The sequence below is a fragment of the Perissodus microlepis genome, chromosome 12 (genome assembly GCF_051167445.1).
Source record: "Perissodus microlepis isolate ML-2025 ecotype Zambia chromosome 12, ASM5116744v1, whole genome shotgun sequence".
Classification (NCBI taxonomy): Eukaryota; Metazoa; Chordata; class Actinopteri; order Cichliformes; family Cichlidae; genus Perissodus; species Perissodus microlepis.
This window is the reverse complement of record NC_140472.1, coordinates 25,226,530-25,240,223: the sequence shown is the minus strand read 5'-3', so window position 1 is coordinate 25,240,223 and position 13,694 is coordinate 25,226,530. Positions and strand designations below refer to the sequence as shown.

The window sequence follows — 13,694 nt, the reverse complement described above, 5'->3', positions numbered from 1 at the left end:
CCTTCTTCAGAGAGATTTAATCTGGCCCTCTGCCCCACTCTACTGTCACTTCAGCATCTCGAGGTCTGAGCAGTCAGCGGTCCACACAGCTGTGAGATTATGGCACCAGCAAAAAAGGTATGTGCAGACTTTTTTGTCCAGAGGTGGGGTTATGCTGTGAGAAGTTAGTTTTGATAGTTTTGTGAAATTCTAATAGCAATCATAATGATCCAAAGTGGGGTTAGTATTTCTGTCTGAGATTTCTGCTCCCATCTCACGCTGTAAGTTAAATGTGGGTGAAAGGTTGTGAGGCTGGGGTATCATACTGCATGTTTATGGTAGTCTTTTTGAGTGGTGTGTATTCTGTGTAGAACATCAGGTCATTTCTCAGACCACTGAACTTTCTTTATGTTATTAGGCATACAGAAAGACCAATGAAGCTCATTTTATTTATTCCATTCTTAATTTGTATAAGGATTAATGGCAGCTTTAAAAAAAAATCTTAGAGTGTCACACTGCAAGCATGTTTATATTTATATTATCCACTGGTCAGTTTTAATATTTTAGCCGATTTTGCTTCTATTGCTAGACTAAAGATGTGTGCAAAACACACAATTAGGTGTTTATTCAATTTGTAGCAGGGATTTATGCAAAGTAGCACATAATTAATGAGATAGTTTGGATTTTTTTGCCATTTAAAAATAAGATTTCATAAAATGTGGATTATAAAAAACATTTTCTTCATTATGCATTCATCTTATATTAGGAACACTTAATGTGTTTGCTCAGTTCACTGCAGTCTCCTTTGATATTACCCTAGGTTTTGACTTTTTCCTGTAGATTAAAAATAACAAGACTTCAAAATATTATTTGATTTAGATTTTTGCAACTCTTACAGGATTTTTTGAGCTTTTTAAAGGAACAAACCTTTAAAAACAAACTTTCAGCGTTCATCTTTAAAATATACAGTTTGCAGTTTCTTTGGCTTTACTGGCTCCACAGTGATATTTGCAAAATGATCCACTGAGCACAGGTTAAGCTTGTCCATGGATCCCTCTGTTTCCACAGGGCATCCTTGAACGTCTCAATGCTGGTGAGGTGGTGATTGGTGATGGAGGATTTGTGTTTGCTCTGGAGAAGAGGGGGTACGTGAAGGCCGGACCATGGACGCCTGAAGCTGCTGTACAGTACCCTGATGCAGGTAAGAACATACTGCTGTACCAAAACTGCCACTCCGTTACATCTTAAAATGGGATTTCCATTATCCATTGCTGGGTCTCCCTGTAAATACCTGGCAGTGTATGTTACATTTTAGATTGCTTTGGCACAGCGTTTGTCCTATGATGCAACCTCTTGATGATTTTCAGTGCGACAGCTGCACAGGGAGTTCCTGAGAGCCGGGTCCAATGTTATGCAGACCTTTACATTCTACGCCAGTGATGATAAACTTGAGAACAGAGGCAACAACCTCAAACTGACTGTAAGTTAAAAGGGAAATTACAGCACGTTTCATTCTTTATCAAAACAAAAATATTTTAAATGTGTATCTGAAGAGTCTCTTTGATTATTAGTTTTTTTTTTTTTTGCTTCATTCTACAGGGAGCTCAGATCAATGAGGCTGCCTGTGATTTAGCCCGTGAGGTTGCCAATGAGGGTGATGCTCTTGTTGCTGGAGGAGTGTCCCAAACTCCATCTTACCTGAGCTGCAAGAGCAAGGCAGATGTGAAGGCCATCTTCAGAAAACAGTTGGATGTGTTCATCAAGAAAAATGTGGACTTCCTGATTGCTGAGGTAGCTACACCGAACGCTTTGGCATTTTTTAAAAACTTTTTCTGGAGGATTCCAAAGGTGTAAAACTGCCATTGAACCAGTTTTGAGTGTTTCTTACTTGTTGAGAGAAGTTTTGTTTGAGCTTCAATGCTTTTGTCCTTTAGTACTTTGAGCATGTTGAAGAGGCCGTGTGGGCTGTGGAGGTGATGAAGGAGACAGGGAAGCCTGTGGCTGCTTCTCTGTGTATTGGACCAAAGGGGGACATGCACGGTGTCTCACCCGGAGAGTGTGCACTCAGGCTGGTCAAAGCCGGTGAGTACAGTTATCTTTGTCAATTGTTATGTTGTTTCAGCAGAAAAGAATTACAGACTGTCTCCCTGTGAGCCTTATCAGACACTAAAAAGTTCAAGACTTCTTATCAACTGAGGTTTATATACCTTTACATTCATGTGAGGTCACTTGGTATATTTCTACTACAAGAGTGAGTGACTATTGGCCCGACAGCAATTTATTGGACAGGAAAAATGAACAAAACTTCAGCATCTGTGCCACCATAGTGTAACTAATTTATAAGGAATAAAAATGGCATATGATACCTGTACTTGGTTTTCTTCTGTTAGGATTTCCTTTTTTTTCTGGGATGAGCCTGTACAGGCCAAAACAGTGGCCAATAGTTATTTTATTCAGTAACATGCACAAAAATGTTCCCACTAAACACAAATACATTCAAAGACCTTATACCCACAACTGCAAACCACAGTTGATTAGGTGTCAGCCATGTATTTTCTTACACTCTCACACACAGTTCATGTTACTGCATGTGGTGTATTTTGTTCTACAGGTGCCCAGATTGTGGGAGTCAACTGTCACTTTGACCCCATGACCTGTGTGGAGACCGTGAAGCAGATGAAGGAGGGAGTGGAGAAGGCTGGTCTGAAGGCTCACTACATGGTTCAGCCGCTGGCATACCACACTCCTGACTGCAACTGCCAGGGATTTATCGACCTGCCAGAGTTCCCCTTCGGTAACAAGATACTGTCTTGTATAATAAATCTGCCATTCCAACTGTTCTGGATACGCACTGTCCTTATATATGCCCTCTGCTGGTGAATATGCTACACTGCATTGCAGAAAGTTCAGCCAGCCAACACAGAACAGCAAGCTTTCACCACAAACTACAAAACTGTAATTTAAATGTGCATAAAAAAATGTTTTTTTTCTCTTTCAGGCCTGGAGCCCAGGATTCTGACTCGCTGGGACATGCACAAGTATGCCAGAGAAGCTTACAATGCTGGCATTCGCTTCATTGGTGGCTGCTGTGGCTTTGAGGCTTATCACATTAGGGCTATAGCAGAGGAACTGGCACCTGAGAGAGGCTTCCTTCCAAGTGCATCAGAGAAACATGGCTCCTGGGGTGCTGGTCTGGAAATGCACACCAAGCCTTGGGTCAGAGCCAGGTCAGAACAGAAGCAACTATTAATTCTTATACTTAAAAATACTTTGTGAAATATGACATATTCGCTGTTTACTACCAGTAATCACTCTTGTTTTTGATGTCTGTTGACTTTTAGAGCCCGACGGGATTACTGGGAGAACCTGAAGCCAGCCTCCGGTCGTCCCCAGTGTCCCTCCATGTCTGTCCCTGATTCTTGGGGTGTTACCAAGGGCCATGCTGATCTGATGCAGCAGAAAGAGGCAACCTCTAAAGAAGAACTCGAACAGCTGTTCGACAAATCAAAAACCCACTGAGTCAGTCTGTTTCAGACTCAGCAGCCGACATAAACGGAACAGCTGCGTACAGAGCTACTGATGTGCAGCAGTCCATAGTATCTATATACAGTGCTTCATCTAACAAACATAGTGTCAGTTGTCGTGACATTAGCACTGTTATGTGTATCTTTAGACTGTAAAACTGGGGCCACAGCGTCTCAAAAGTGGGAGCTGACCCAGTAAACCCAGTAAGAGTGACCAGTTTGGTTTCACCGACCCTGGACCACTTTGTTTAATATCTAATAAAAAAGATAAAATACAAATCGTTTGTTTCTTCTCAGTTTCTTTCTGATGATGGGCGGTGTACACATATATTCTGTGTCTACTACTTGTGTCTATGCATCCACAAATAATCTGCAAAGCAGAGTTAAAAGTGTTATAATAGAGTCATTGTTCAATGCTATAAGACCTGTCATTAAATAATAAGGCTAAAATTAGTGAGATTTATGCTATCTATGGTTTATTCCTGCAATGAGAATAAACAGTGAGCTCTGTTGAACTCTCTGATTAACTGTTGGCCTGTTACTCAAAGCATAGTTAATGTTTACCAACATAACACCTGAGTATATGTCTACAGTAAGCACAAGATGACTTTAGAACATACCAGAAAGGATTGGAAACTTCCTAGTCTCATGGTTGGACATGGTTTTTATTACCCATTATTAAACTGTTCTCATCTTTCCCATTAATTAATTTGACAAAGCTTAATTGGAAAATAGGATCTGACAGTGTTATTTTCTTTATATACATATATAAATATATATTTATATATAGACATGGAAAAAGGATGTTGAATATGGAGCTGCCAGGCAAGAGGAAAAGAGGCAGCCCATAGAGAAAGTTTCTGACTATAATGAAGGATGTTATGCAGAGGGTAAGCGCAACAGAGGAGAATGCTAGGGATAGGGTGATATGGAGTGAGATAATCTGCTGTTGTGACCCCTAAAGGTTGCAGTCAAAAGAAAAAGAAGAAACATATCAACAATCTACTGAGATTTAATCAACATGAATTTGTCTATTTACCCCATTACAAGCTATTATTTATGTTTTCCCATCATCAGAAAGTCTGCATTCTAAACCAGATGCCTGTGGTTTTAACAGCATTTGCACATTGTTTTCCAGAAGGCCTGTAATGAAAGATGTTAATACGTTTTACTAAGAGAACTGCTGAGACATATAAACTATGAGAAGAGAGAGAGAAAAAAAAAGTCAGATACCCAATATGTGCTGGGTTTTCCTCTCTTATGAGCCCCAACTATTAAGGAACAGCAATATTAATAACCTAATTGCTGTGTAATCTGGCTTTTATATAGATATTATACTACAAATACTACAGTATGTGCAACGCGGCACGAAGGAAAAAGCGATATTGCTCCTGGTGACATATTTTCACAAATAAAAGAGCTCTGTTCCTTATCTCGCTTGTGATTGAGCGAGAACAGCCCACGTGACGAGGTTATCCGTTTTCTTCAAGGGAGTGTGAAATTAAAGATAGATATTTTTGCCGTTACCTAACAGGAGCCTTGTGTTGACATTTCCCTTGTCATACGACAATATTCGATCAATTTTGTCGCTTTGACAACAGTAATGGTGTTCTGGGCCTTATCAGAGATCGGATAATTTTACTTTAGAGCGGGCTGGAGGTTTTTAGTGATACAGTTTTTCATGTTTTCTTTACAGGAGACGGCTAACGAAGACTGTAACATGGCCTGACCTAACAGGACAGTCGCTGACAACACATCTACCGGCCACCTGCTATCATAGACAGAGGGTTAAAGACACAGCTAGAGGTAAGGTGTAGCATGATAACAGTGCATTTATCGCTAATGCACTTCAACCTTCCACTCACAATGTATTTTAACGACCAAATCTTACCTAAAAATTATACGCTCTTCCCACAAACATGTATTGCTATTTGTCTACTATGACTTTCACATTACCTCCTGCACCTTCGCTGAACCCTTTCTGTCTTACTGGCTCGCCGTCCATAGCGCCATCATGTGGTGTTTTTGCGTGTTTTTCTTTCTTTCTGCAGCTTCAAACCGGAAGTAAACCCGAGAGGTCGTCATGGGGAGTAAAGTCAGCTCCAAAATGGCAGCTCCCGTCGCTCGAGTTGTTCAGGTAACGTTAACTACTTAAATGTTAATTTCTCCGGGTTTGTTTGTGTTGCCTCCTGATTTAGAGCTTATAAAGTAAAACGCTGCTTTTCCCGCTGTTCCGAACAGTAAACTACTTTATATCTTGCGGCCTCTTGAGGTGGCAAAGACCCGTCATACCCTTGTTAGTGTCCTTGTTCATAAACCGCACAGGACACATCAATATCGTTTAGTCACGTTGTGATAGCGGCCTTTTAATCAATTAATTAAAACTTAAGGTAGGTGTAATATTAGTTGTTTTAGTTGTCAGTCTTGCTATGGCTGAGTATAGCATAAAACGGTGCACAGGGAGGCCTATATGTCGGTTAAAGACAGATCTTTGTACCACAGTAGCCCAGCAGAGTATTAAGGAACTGTACCAGCAGTGCTTATTTCCTACTAATAGACTAATTTTAATCGTTTTTCAATTACTGGAGGATATGAGCGATCTGTGATGTCAGGAAAACAGAAATAGTCTTTACAAATATTTAATTTGCATTTAGCCACTAAATTTATGCTATTTGTACCGAATAAATGTTTGTAACAGTACGTTTGTGATGACTGCTTGTCTGTTCTTTCATAACTAATGCGGATCAGAATTACTGCATTTTAGCTGCAGTTAGGCCGCTAAAATGCCTAACTCCTGATGTCAGGAAATATCTTTCACAGATTGGAGTTATAGTTATATAACATATATAACAATCATAAGTAACTGCGCAGTTCATTCAAAAGCTGTTTCTTGGACAAGTGCGGACTATACCTTTTTAATTTATTCGTAAATTAAAAAAGTTCAGAGTTGAGTTCATGTGTGAAACTTAAAAAGTTTCAAAGTTGTTGTTGTGAACCTGCAACTTGCTGTCAAAGGAGCTCTCAGTGCAAGGGAAGCAGGCCACCCTTACCATCTGCAGAAACAAAACAAATCCAGACTAAGTCAATGATTCGGCACAATAAACTGTTAATTAGCAACATGAGTAAGGTCTTGACTTGTATGGACGAGGTGGATGATTTGTTAACGGTGAGGAAAAACCGCTTCACAACATCCAACATCTAGAGCCTGTACAGAGGGTTCACTCCAAAGTCCAAATCATTTGGCACTGTGGAGAACAGAAAGGCCAGATAACACTAAAGAGAAGAGACACATGAAACACAGGTACTGAGACTCAGTGGCACTCAATCATGAAAGCCAGTGCCATGAGGCAGAAAATCAGATTTATGCTGTTGTTGACTGGACAGCAGTTCACAGTTAGAGTGCACAGATAACCAAACCATGTCGCAAAATAAACTGCTGTGGACAAGTCAGTCATTTGACCTCAACACAGTTTAGTTATATTTGACTTGTTGAAGACAAAACTATAGGCAGAATACATAATGATTCCCTGTGAAGGTATCTTAACAAAGTATTTGATTATTATATTATTTACATTTATAATATATCCATTTATTGTTATTATTATTATTGTCATTGTTACTGTAATGCTAATTTGTCTGATTATAACAAACAACTAAGACTCTGTCACTATAGACTGTTGTTTGTACCAAAAAGCACTTAAAAGATGGGTATACTGATACACTACACTACTTTAATGGGTTAATCTGTTAGATCAGAGGTTCCCAAAGTGTGGGGCCTGCCCCCTGAGGGGGGCGCTGAGCCATTGCAGGGGGGGGGCGCGGTATGAAAAGAAAAAAAGAACGCTTGGACACTGCTAGCATAATTGACAGGTTTTTGACGGGGCTCCCACACAAATGCAAAGCAGGAGATGAAGCATCGCCAAATATGTTTCCAAACCAACTTCATTCCAACTTCATTCCAAGAGCCCTGCCTTTGGCTTCACCTGCACAAGTAGGTCTCTGCAACAGAATTAGTTTCCCTTGCGTTGGGAGCACGTGCTGGGCTCTTCAAATCACGGACAAACAGTATCCCACATTCTTGATTTTTAGTTCACAAACACTTTTTGTAATAAATAACTACTCCTGACATTTTGGAGATATTAGCTGTTTATACAGTAAAGTTAGAGCGATCCTGCCACGATTTGTTTCCCTGGTTCAAATCACGGACTAACAGTATCTCAAAGTTGTTTATGTTTTTGAACCCATTTTGCATAGAGAGGAATTTTTTGAGAAATGTATTGATAGCAATGTTGAATATTATTACACAGGAAAAAAACAACCACACGTAAAATAATCACACCATAGGCAGAGGCGGAGATTTTTGAATCACCGAAAACAGAGATTTTCGGTGATTCGAAACGCCATTTACGTGTGGACGAATAGGTCCAAACGCATAGAAACAGCTGCATTTTCAAAAATACCAGTGTAGGTGTGGACGTAGCGTAAAAGAGTTTGGAGATTATTTTATTACTACCTGTAATTTATTGCAGATTACTTGTATTTGCCTATTTGTTTACTAATTGATTGAGGTGTGAAATAAACCGCAATGGAGTTTGAAAACAAAATATGGGTGTGTATGGTTGGAGGATATGTTTGTGCGGGGGGGAGCAAACATTTTTCTTGTAAAACAAAGGGGGGCCCAGCAAAAAAAGTTTGGGAACCACTGTGTTAGATGCACTTGTATTTTGTATAATGTTTGCTCTGTTGTATGTTTTGTGGTATATTCCTATCAACTGCTGTTAGAAGGCTACATTAACTTAACGTTGAGCGCCTGATTTTACAAAAATACTGTCACAAGTCACAGGTCATACCATACATAAATAAAAAATTTAATTCACCCTAGTGTTGTTCATCATATTTTTCTAGCAGCTGTGTTTGTTTTAAAGCTCATTCACTCTGTTTTAGCATGTGTGGGAGACAAAAAAAACTACTGTCCATTTGTTGTCATGTCAGGATGCCTACCCTTTAACTGACTGCTGCTTGATTTTGTGTTTTCTCAGGCAATACGGCCTCATACTCCCCTGATCAAATTCCCCAACAGACAAGGCCTGCCCAGACCTAATGGTGAGCCTTTGTTTTTCCCAGCTGAAAGAATGTGTTCTTTTAGGTTCACATTTATCACAAATGTAATCATTAACAATGCCTTCCCTGGTGATTATTTCATTATGTTACTCTTTTTCTTTTCATCCTCCAGCCCAGGAGGCATTGAAAACATTAGCACTAAACCTTCCTCAACATAATGCTCCCACTTCAGCTGCAGCATCGCCTCAGTTATCAAGACCGCATGCACCTTTAACACCAATCCCAGGCACGGCAGACACACTGGCCTCTATTCAGCTACTTCCTGCAAGGTACCGCAGGAGACCGTTAACAGCAGATGAGATGGATTACATCCAGGTGAGGCAATCTTAATTGTACCCAGAGTTTTTACACAGAACTACTTGGTTCTTTAAAATTGAGCAGAGTGGAATAACAAAAGAGACGGAAAAATGTCAAATGTCAAGCAAAGTTGGCAACAGTATATGACCCACCTTTGACTGATCATAAACTCGTAGCAGTAGGATTCAAAAGTACAAAGGTTAAGTGTATGGACTGATTGAGAACTTAGGAAAACTTACTGTAACTTGTTGCTGGTGCATAACTAGCTATAGAAACTGAAAGTAGAATCTAAAAGTTTTGAGTATTTAAGTATATATTTTGGCTGGTATTTGTGTTTATTTGTATTCTATATCATTTCTTTGCCACAGCGCGGTGGACCAGAGTGACATGAAGTGACGCCATCACTGCAGCCAAAGTCCTTATATGTTGAAGATCAGTATGTCTTTAATCCTGTTCCTCAGCACAAGAGAACCCGATGCCACATGTAGAATAAAGTATTACATGGATCCTGTTAAAATGTATATATGTTGATTGTTAGTTGTTTAAGTGTATATGAACTCCATACAAACAGATGTTCACTGTAAAACACGCTGCAAAGGCACACTAGCGCCTTGGTTTGTCTTTATTCACCTGGCATTGCATATTTTTCTCAAAGATTTGTTTTTAATCAATTTTAGTTTAAAAACAAAATCATCAACTCATCTTTATTTTTTTCATCCAGTTTATCTAATTTTACCTGCTGACTAAAATCCAAGCAGGAGGCTCTAGTATACAGAAGGAAATCAGACTTTCCATGTCTCTCGCTGCACTTGAACTGATGGTTTTTGGAGCTAAAAGGCTGGTGAGGTAGTTGAGGCAACAATGCTGCATGAAATTACATTGAGTTCATGTGAACGGCTGGATTTAAATGATTAAAATAATGTTGGATTAGTTTATTGTTGGAATTTGATTGTGCAGATTCTAAACAAGCAGACCATAAAGGGAATTCTAGTAACAGGCCACCACTCTTTTCAAGAAAAAATTAATTTAAGGTATTTATTGTTACCATTGCTGGCATGCTCTATATAGTAAACATTAATAACACTGAAAGTTCACAACAGTGCAGTATGATAGGCAACCATTATTGGCTTTCTAGCTATGAGTTTCAGTAAGCCGTTTACTCCGATGAATATTGGCACAAGTAGCACAGACATGACAGAAAGGCCGGAAGTGAATGAACACTTTACCTGTCTGCCTGGCAGATTGTCAGCTTAGTCTCTACCAGAGCTGAGAAAAGCTCACACTGTTAGTTTTTTATCTTCTTGTGGTTATAATTAGAAGTGACACCTAGGCAAGCACACTTGAAGATAATTCAGCATTAGTAAGTACATGTCTCCTGTTTGGCAACAAACTTTAAACAGCCAGCTTCTAAACACATGAATTCAGAACAATTCATGGCTTTACAAAAATACCTCTGGATGTTTAAAACTCAATATCAAACACGGTATGATCTGTGTGAACACAAAACTGCAGTATATTCATAGATTATTATAAACACGTAAAGCTACAGAAACTGTCAAGTCACAAAATGAGCACAACACTTGAAGAAACACTGAGGTATGCACTGGATTACTGTGATTATGGAAATGATTTGCCTTAAATCAGTCTTGGTCACAACATAAACAGCGCCTTGTTATTTATTAAGAAACTAAAGACTCAACATTGCACTTGAAGCAATCTGTGCTCTGTACAGGAGACAACAGACTCTTCAGTTGCTCTGTTCGTCCAGTTCCTCAAAAGCCGGTAAGAAATCAGCAATGGTGTCCACCACGTAGTCGGGCACCAAGCTGTGGTTGGTGGTTTGGTCACTATTCCTGTACTCCTGGGCCTCCTCGATCTGAGACACACCAGTGAGAGTGAGCATGGTGTCGAGGCCGCAGTTGGACCCGAACAGCATGTCCGTCTCGAGGCGGTCCCCGACCATCAGGCACTGGGCGGGATCCACCCCTCTGAACTGACTGGAGATGCATTCGAACATGAAGCGGCTGGGCTTTCCGATCACAGTGGCCTTGCGTCCTGAGGCCACCTCCAAGGCTGCTGTGAGGGAGCCAGAACCTGCAGGGGGAGAGGCGGAGTAAAGATGACTGAATCACCACCAACCACTTTCATTTCCAGCTGCATGCTATTAATAGTTCTGAGCATCTCATATAAGCTGCGCAGTCAGTAGGTACAAGCCATAAATATTTTCCAGAGGGCCACTTGTTTTTGGGGGGAAAAAAAAAATAAAAAAATCACCCTTCAGATTTGTGGAATCTAAAATGGATTACTGAGTGAGCTAAACTGACAACTGCTCTTACATGTTTTTTGGGCTTTTTTTTTTTTTTATCTTAAACATATCAGGAGGAAATGAGGGCAGAGAGGACTGATGACATGCACCAGAGCCCTGAGCTTGAGTTGAACCAGCATCTTTTACCCTATGGTCTCTGGGTAACCCAATTACTACCTTATCTTAAAGCTCTGCAAACAAGTTATGATGAACTGATACAAGCCTGAGGCCAGGAGGTAGCTGTGCCTCGGGTTGTGGGTTAAATATACTGCAGTGAAGCTTCCAGGTGCGTTCTGTGTGTATCTGTGCAGTGGTGGGCCCCTGAAGAGTGGTGCAGTGAACAAAAAAAAAGTTTAAATAACGCAACAAGCCGGAGCTCTTGTTGTTTTAGCCATTGGTTCTCTGCAGACCTGTCCTGACACTGCAGATTCATGCTGATGAACATGTGAAAAGAAACCTGTGATGCACAAGCCCAGCTATTTTTGCAGAATAAGTAAGTTTTAGGGCCCTCTGACCTCTTGACATCCTGGTCCCTTGACCGCTAAGCCATTTTAGCAATCTATCCATGTCTGTCAGAAAAACGAATATCTTAACGTGACGTGAATGAGCAACACTATGTGGTAATTAAACCTCATCCCCATTATACCTGGTAGTATCCTTCCACTTGACAGAGGGTGCCAGGGGTCGTTGTCGGTGGCCAGGAACAGACACTCCGGGTCCTTCAGGTAGCAGGAGGCTTTGGCCAGTTTCAGAAAAGTCAGTTTGTCATCATGTCCAACCAGCACTGCCTTGACGTCCGGAGCCAGGGCGCAGTCGTAGATAGTGGCGTCCGGATCATCCGCCTCCTCCACGCAGGGGATGCCTGCCTCTTGCAGCTCTCTGCGCAGTCCGTCGCAGCCGATGACAAACACCTGGCCGGGGACCTTGACGACGTCTCTCAGGTAGAGAGCCGAGCAGTACGACGAGCTAAAGATCTGCTCCAGCATCACGTCGGTAAAGCCCAGCCGGTAGAACTTGTGCACATAATTCTCCCGCGGCCTGGTGCAATTGTTGGTGACGAACACCACGTTTTTGCCGCGCCGGATCAGCGAGCTCACCACCTTCGCGGCGCCCGTTATCGCGTTCTCTCCGTGCCATATGACCCCGTCGCAGTCGAAGAGAAAGAAGTCCTTCGCCTCAAGCAGATTTCTAATCTGAGGTCCTCGAATTTTCTGGCAGCCTTTAAAGCCAAAGGCGCCTGCCATTCCGGCTTTTTCCTCGGTTACTTCCGTCTTTCACCTTCTAGTGATCCCCCACGTTGAAAGCTGGTACATCATGCGGTGAAGACAGCGGGTTAAATGATACGAAAACAAATCAATGTCAGGAAATCACATTGCAGAGTCCTTGGTGCGGTTACATACACGGAGCGAGCCACAAAAACATTGACATCTAACCACGCCCACGCTGTCAAGACTGACCAATCAAACTGTAGAAGTTGAGCCAATTGGATTCGTCGATTATAAGAATAGTGCCTTCTAAAAATTAAATTGCGCCCCCGTGGCGGCTGATGGACAAAACATGGCATTAAATTTAAAAAAAAAAAAAGTCCAAACCAAAAGATCACTATGGGAGAAAATAGAGCACCACAATTAAAATACTTTTAAGGAGTAACCATTGTGCACAATGGTCCTATTTTTCATTTTATATAATCACTCATTAAAACCAAGGTAACATACTGAACCTTGAAGCAAATGGGCCACAGCATCAGAGGACCACAGCAGCTGCCACTGCTCTCAGGTAACAGCAGGAAACCGAGGCTGAAATTCACCCAGGCCCTCCAAAATTGGATGAAAAGTGGTTTAAAATAAGTTGCCTGGTCTGATGAACCTTTATTTCTTAATGGCATTCAGATGGTAGTGTCAGAATTTGGTATAAACAGCATGAAAGCATGGTTCCAGTCTGCCTTGTATCATCAGTTCAGGCTGGTACTGGTTGTGTCACAGTGTGGGGGGTATTTTCTTGGTACACTTTGGGCCCCTTAAAACAAATTAAGCATCATCCAAGCACCACAGCCTATCTGAGTATTGTTGCTTACCACGTCTATCCCTTTATGCCTAAAGTGCACCCACCTTATAATGACTTCTTCCAGCAGGTTAATGCACCATGCCACAAAGCTAAAGTCGTCTCAAAAGGGGGTCCAATCCAGTACTAGCAAAGTGTAATTAATGAAGTGTCCAGTGGGTGTTGTTTCATTTTTACCATTTTTTTTCAACAAACACAGAAAAAAACAATGTGTAATGCAGCTTAATAAATAAATATCTAATCAACACCAAATCAAACGCTGCAAATTTAATAAAGCTCTTTATATTTTTTGTGCTGTTCTACACTTCGGATGCCTTTACCCAGGAGGACGAAACTTCTATTCTTTACTGATAAGTATCCAAGCCATGGCCAATTGTTCATAACGCCAATAATAATATCTCTCTGAA

The 13,694-nt window shown here is 41.0% G+C and overlaps 3 protein-coding genes across 3 annotated transcripts; 2 read left to right on the top strand and 1 right to left on the bottom strand.

The window, feature by feature from the left end:
- Positions 1-7: 7 nt before the first annotated feature.
- Positions 8-3,782, top strand: LOC146376377 (betaine--homocysteine S-methyltransferase 1-like). The gene is made up of 8 exons (XM_084946579.1): positions 8-117; positions 1,048-1,180; positions 1,347-1,459; positions 1,579-1,770; positions 1,914-2,061; positions 2,591-2,773; positions 2,978-3,206; positions 3,321-3,782. Exons 1-8 carry the CDS (start codon positions 100-102, stop codon positions 3,496-3,498), a joined length of 1,194 nt encoding a protein of 397 aa, XP_084802705.1. The 5' UTR covers positions 8-99; the 3' UTR covers positions 3,499-3,782.
- A 1,180-nt stretch (positions 3,783-4,962) lies between these two features.
- kgd4 (alpha-ketoglutarate dehydrogenase subunit 4) lies at positions 4,963-9,851 on the top strand. Its single transcript, XM_084946686.1, has 5 exons — positions 4,963-5,309; positions 5,555-5,640; positions 8,543-8,606; positions 8,737-8,939; positions 9,290-9,851. Exons 2-5 carry the CDS (start codon positions 5,587-5,589, stop codon positions 9,305-9,307), a joined length of 339 nt encoding a protein of 112 aa, XP_084802812.1. The 5' UTR covers positions 4,963-5,309; positions 5,555-5,586; the 3' UTR covers positions 9,308-9,851.
- Positions 9,852-9,942: 91 nt separating this feature from the next.
- pdxp (pyridoxal (pyridoxine, vitamin B6) phosphatase) lies at positions 9,943-12,689 on the bottom strand. The gene is made up of 2 exons (XM_084946684.1): positions 11,873-12,689; positions 9,943-11,015 (listed from the first exon to the last, which is right to left on the bottom strand). Exons 1-2 carry the CDS (start codon positions 12,468-12,470, stop codon positions 10,669-10,671), a joined length of 945 nt encoding a protein of 314 aa, XP_084802810.1. The 5' UTR covers positions 12,471-12,689; the 3' UTR covers positions 9,943-10,668.
- Between the last annotated feature and the right edge of the window lie 1,005 nt (positions 12,690-13,694).

What these genes read in the sequence shown, in the direction of transcription:
- LOC146376377 (XM_084946579.1), top strand. An exon ending in GCAACAACCTCAAACTGACT is followed by an intron (nt 1,460 to 1,578) that starts GTAAGTTAAAAG and finishes TTCATTCTACAG; the next exon opens with GGAGCTCAGATCAATGAGGC. An exon ending in CCTGCCAGAGTTCCCCTTCG is followed by an intron (nt 2,774 to 2,977) that starts GTAACAAGATAC and finishes TTTCTCTTTCAG; the next exon opens with GCCTGGAGCCCAGGATTCTG.
- kgd4 (XM_084946686.1), top strand. Translation starts at nt 5,587, where the DNA reads ATGGGGAGTAAAGTCAGCTCCAAAATGGCAGCTCCCGTCGCTCGAGTT. An exon ending in CCGTCGCTCGAGTTGTTCAG is followed by an intron (nt 5,641 to 8,542) that starts GTAACGTTAACT and finishes GTGTTTTCTCAG; the next exon opens with GCAATACGGCCTCATACTCC. An exon ending in AGGCCTGCCCAGACCTAATG is followed by an intron (nt 8,607 to 8,736) that starts GTGAGCCTTTGT and finishes TTCATCCTCCAG; the next exon opens with CCCAGGAGGCATTGAAAACA.
- pdxp (XM_084946684.1), bottom strand. Translation starts at nt 12,470, where the DNA reads ATGGCAGGCGCCTTTGGCTTTAAAGGCTGCCAGAAAATTCGAGGACCT. An exon ending in AAGTGGAAGGATACTACCAG is followed by an intron (nt 11,016 to 11,872) that starts GTATAATGGGGA and finishes CTCCCCCTGCAG; the next exon opens with GTTCTGGCTCCCTCACAGCA.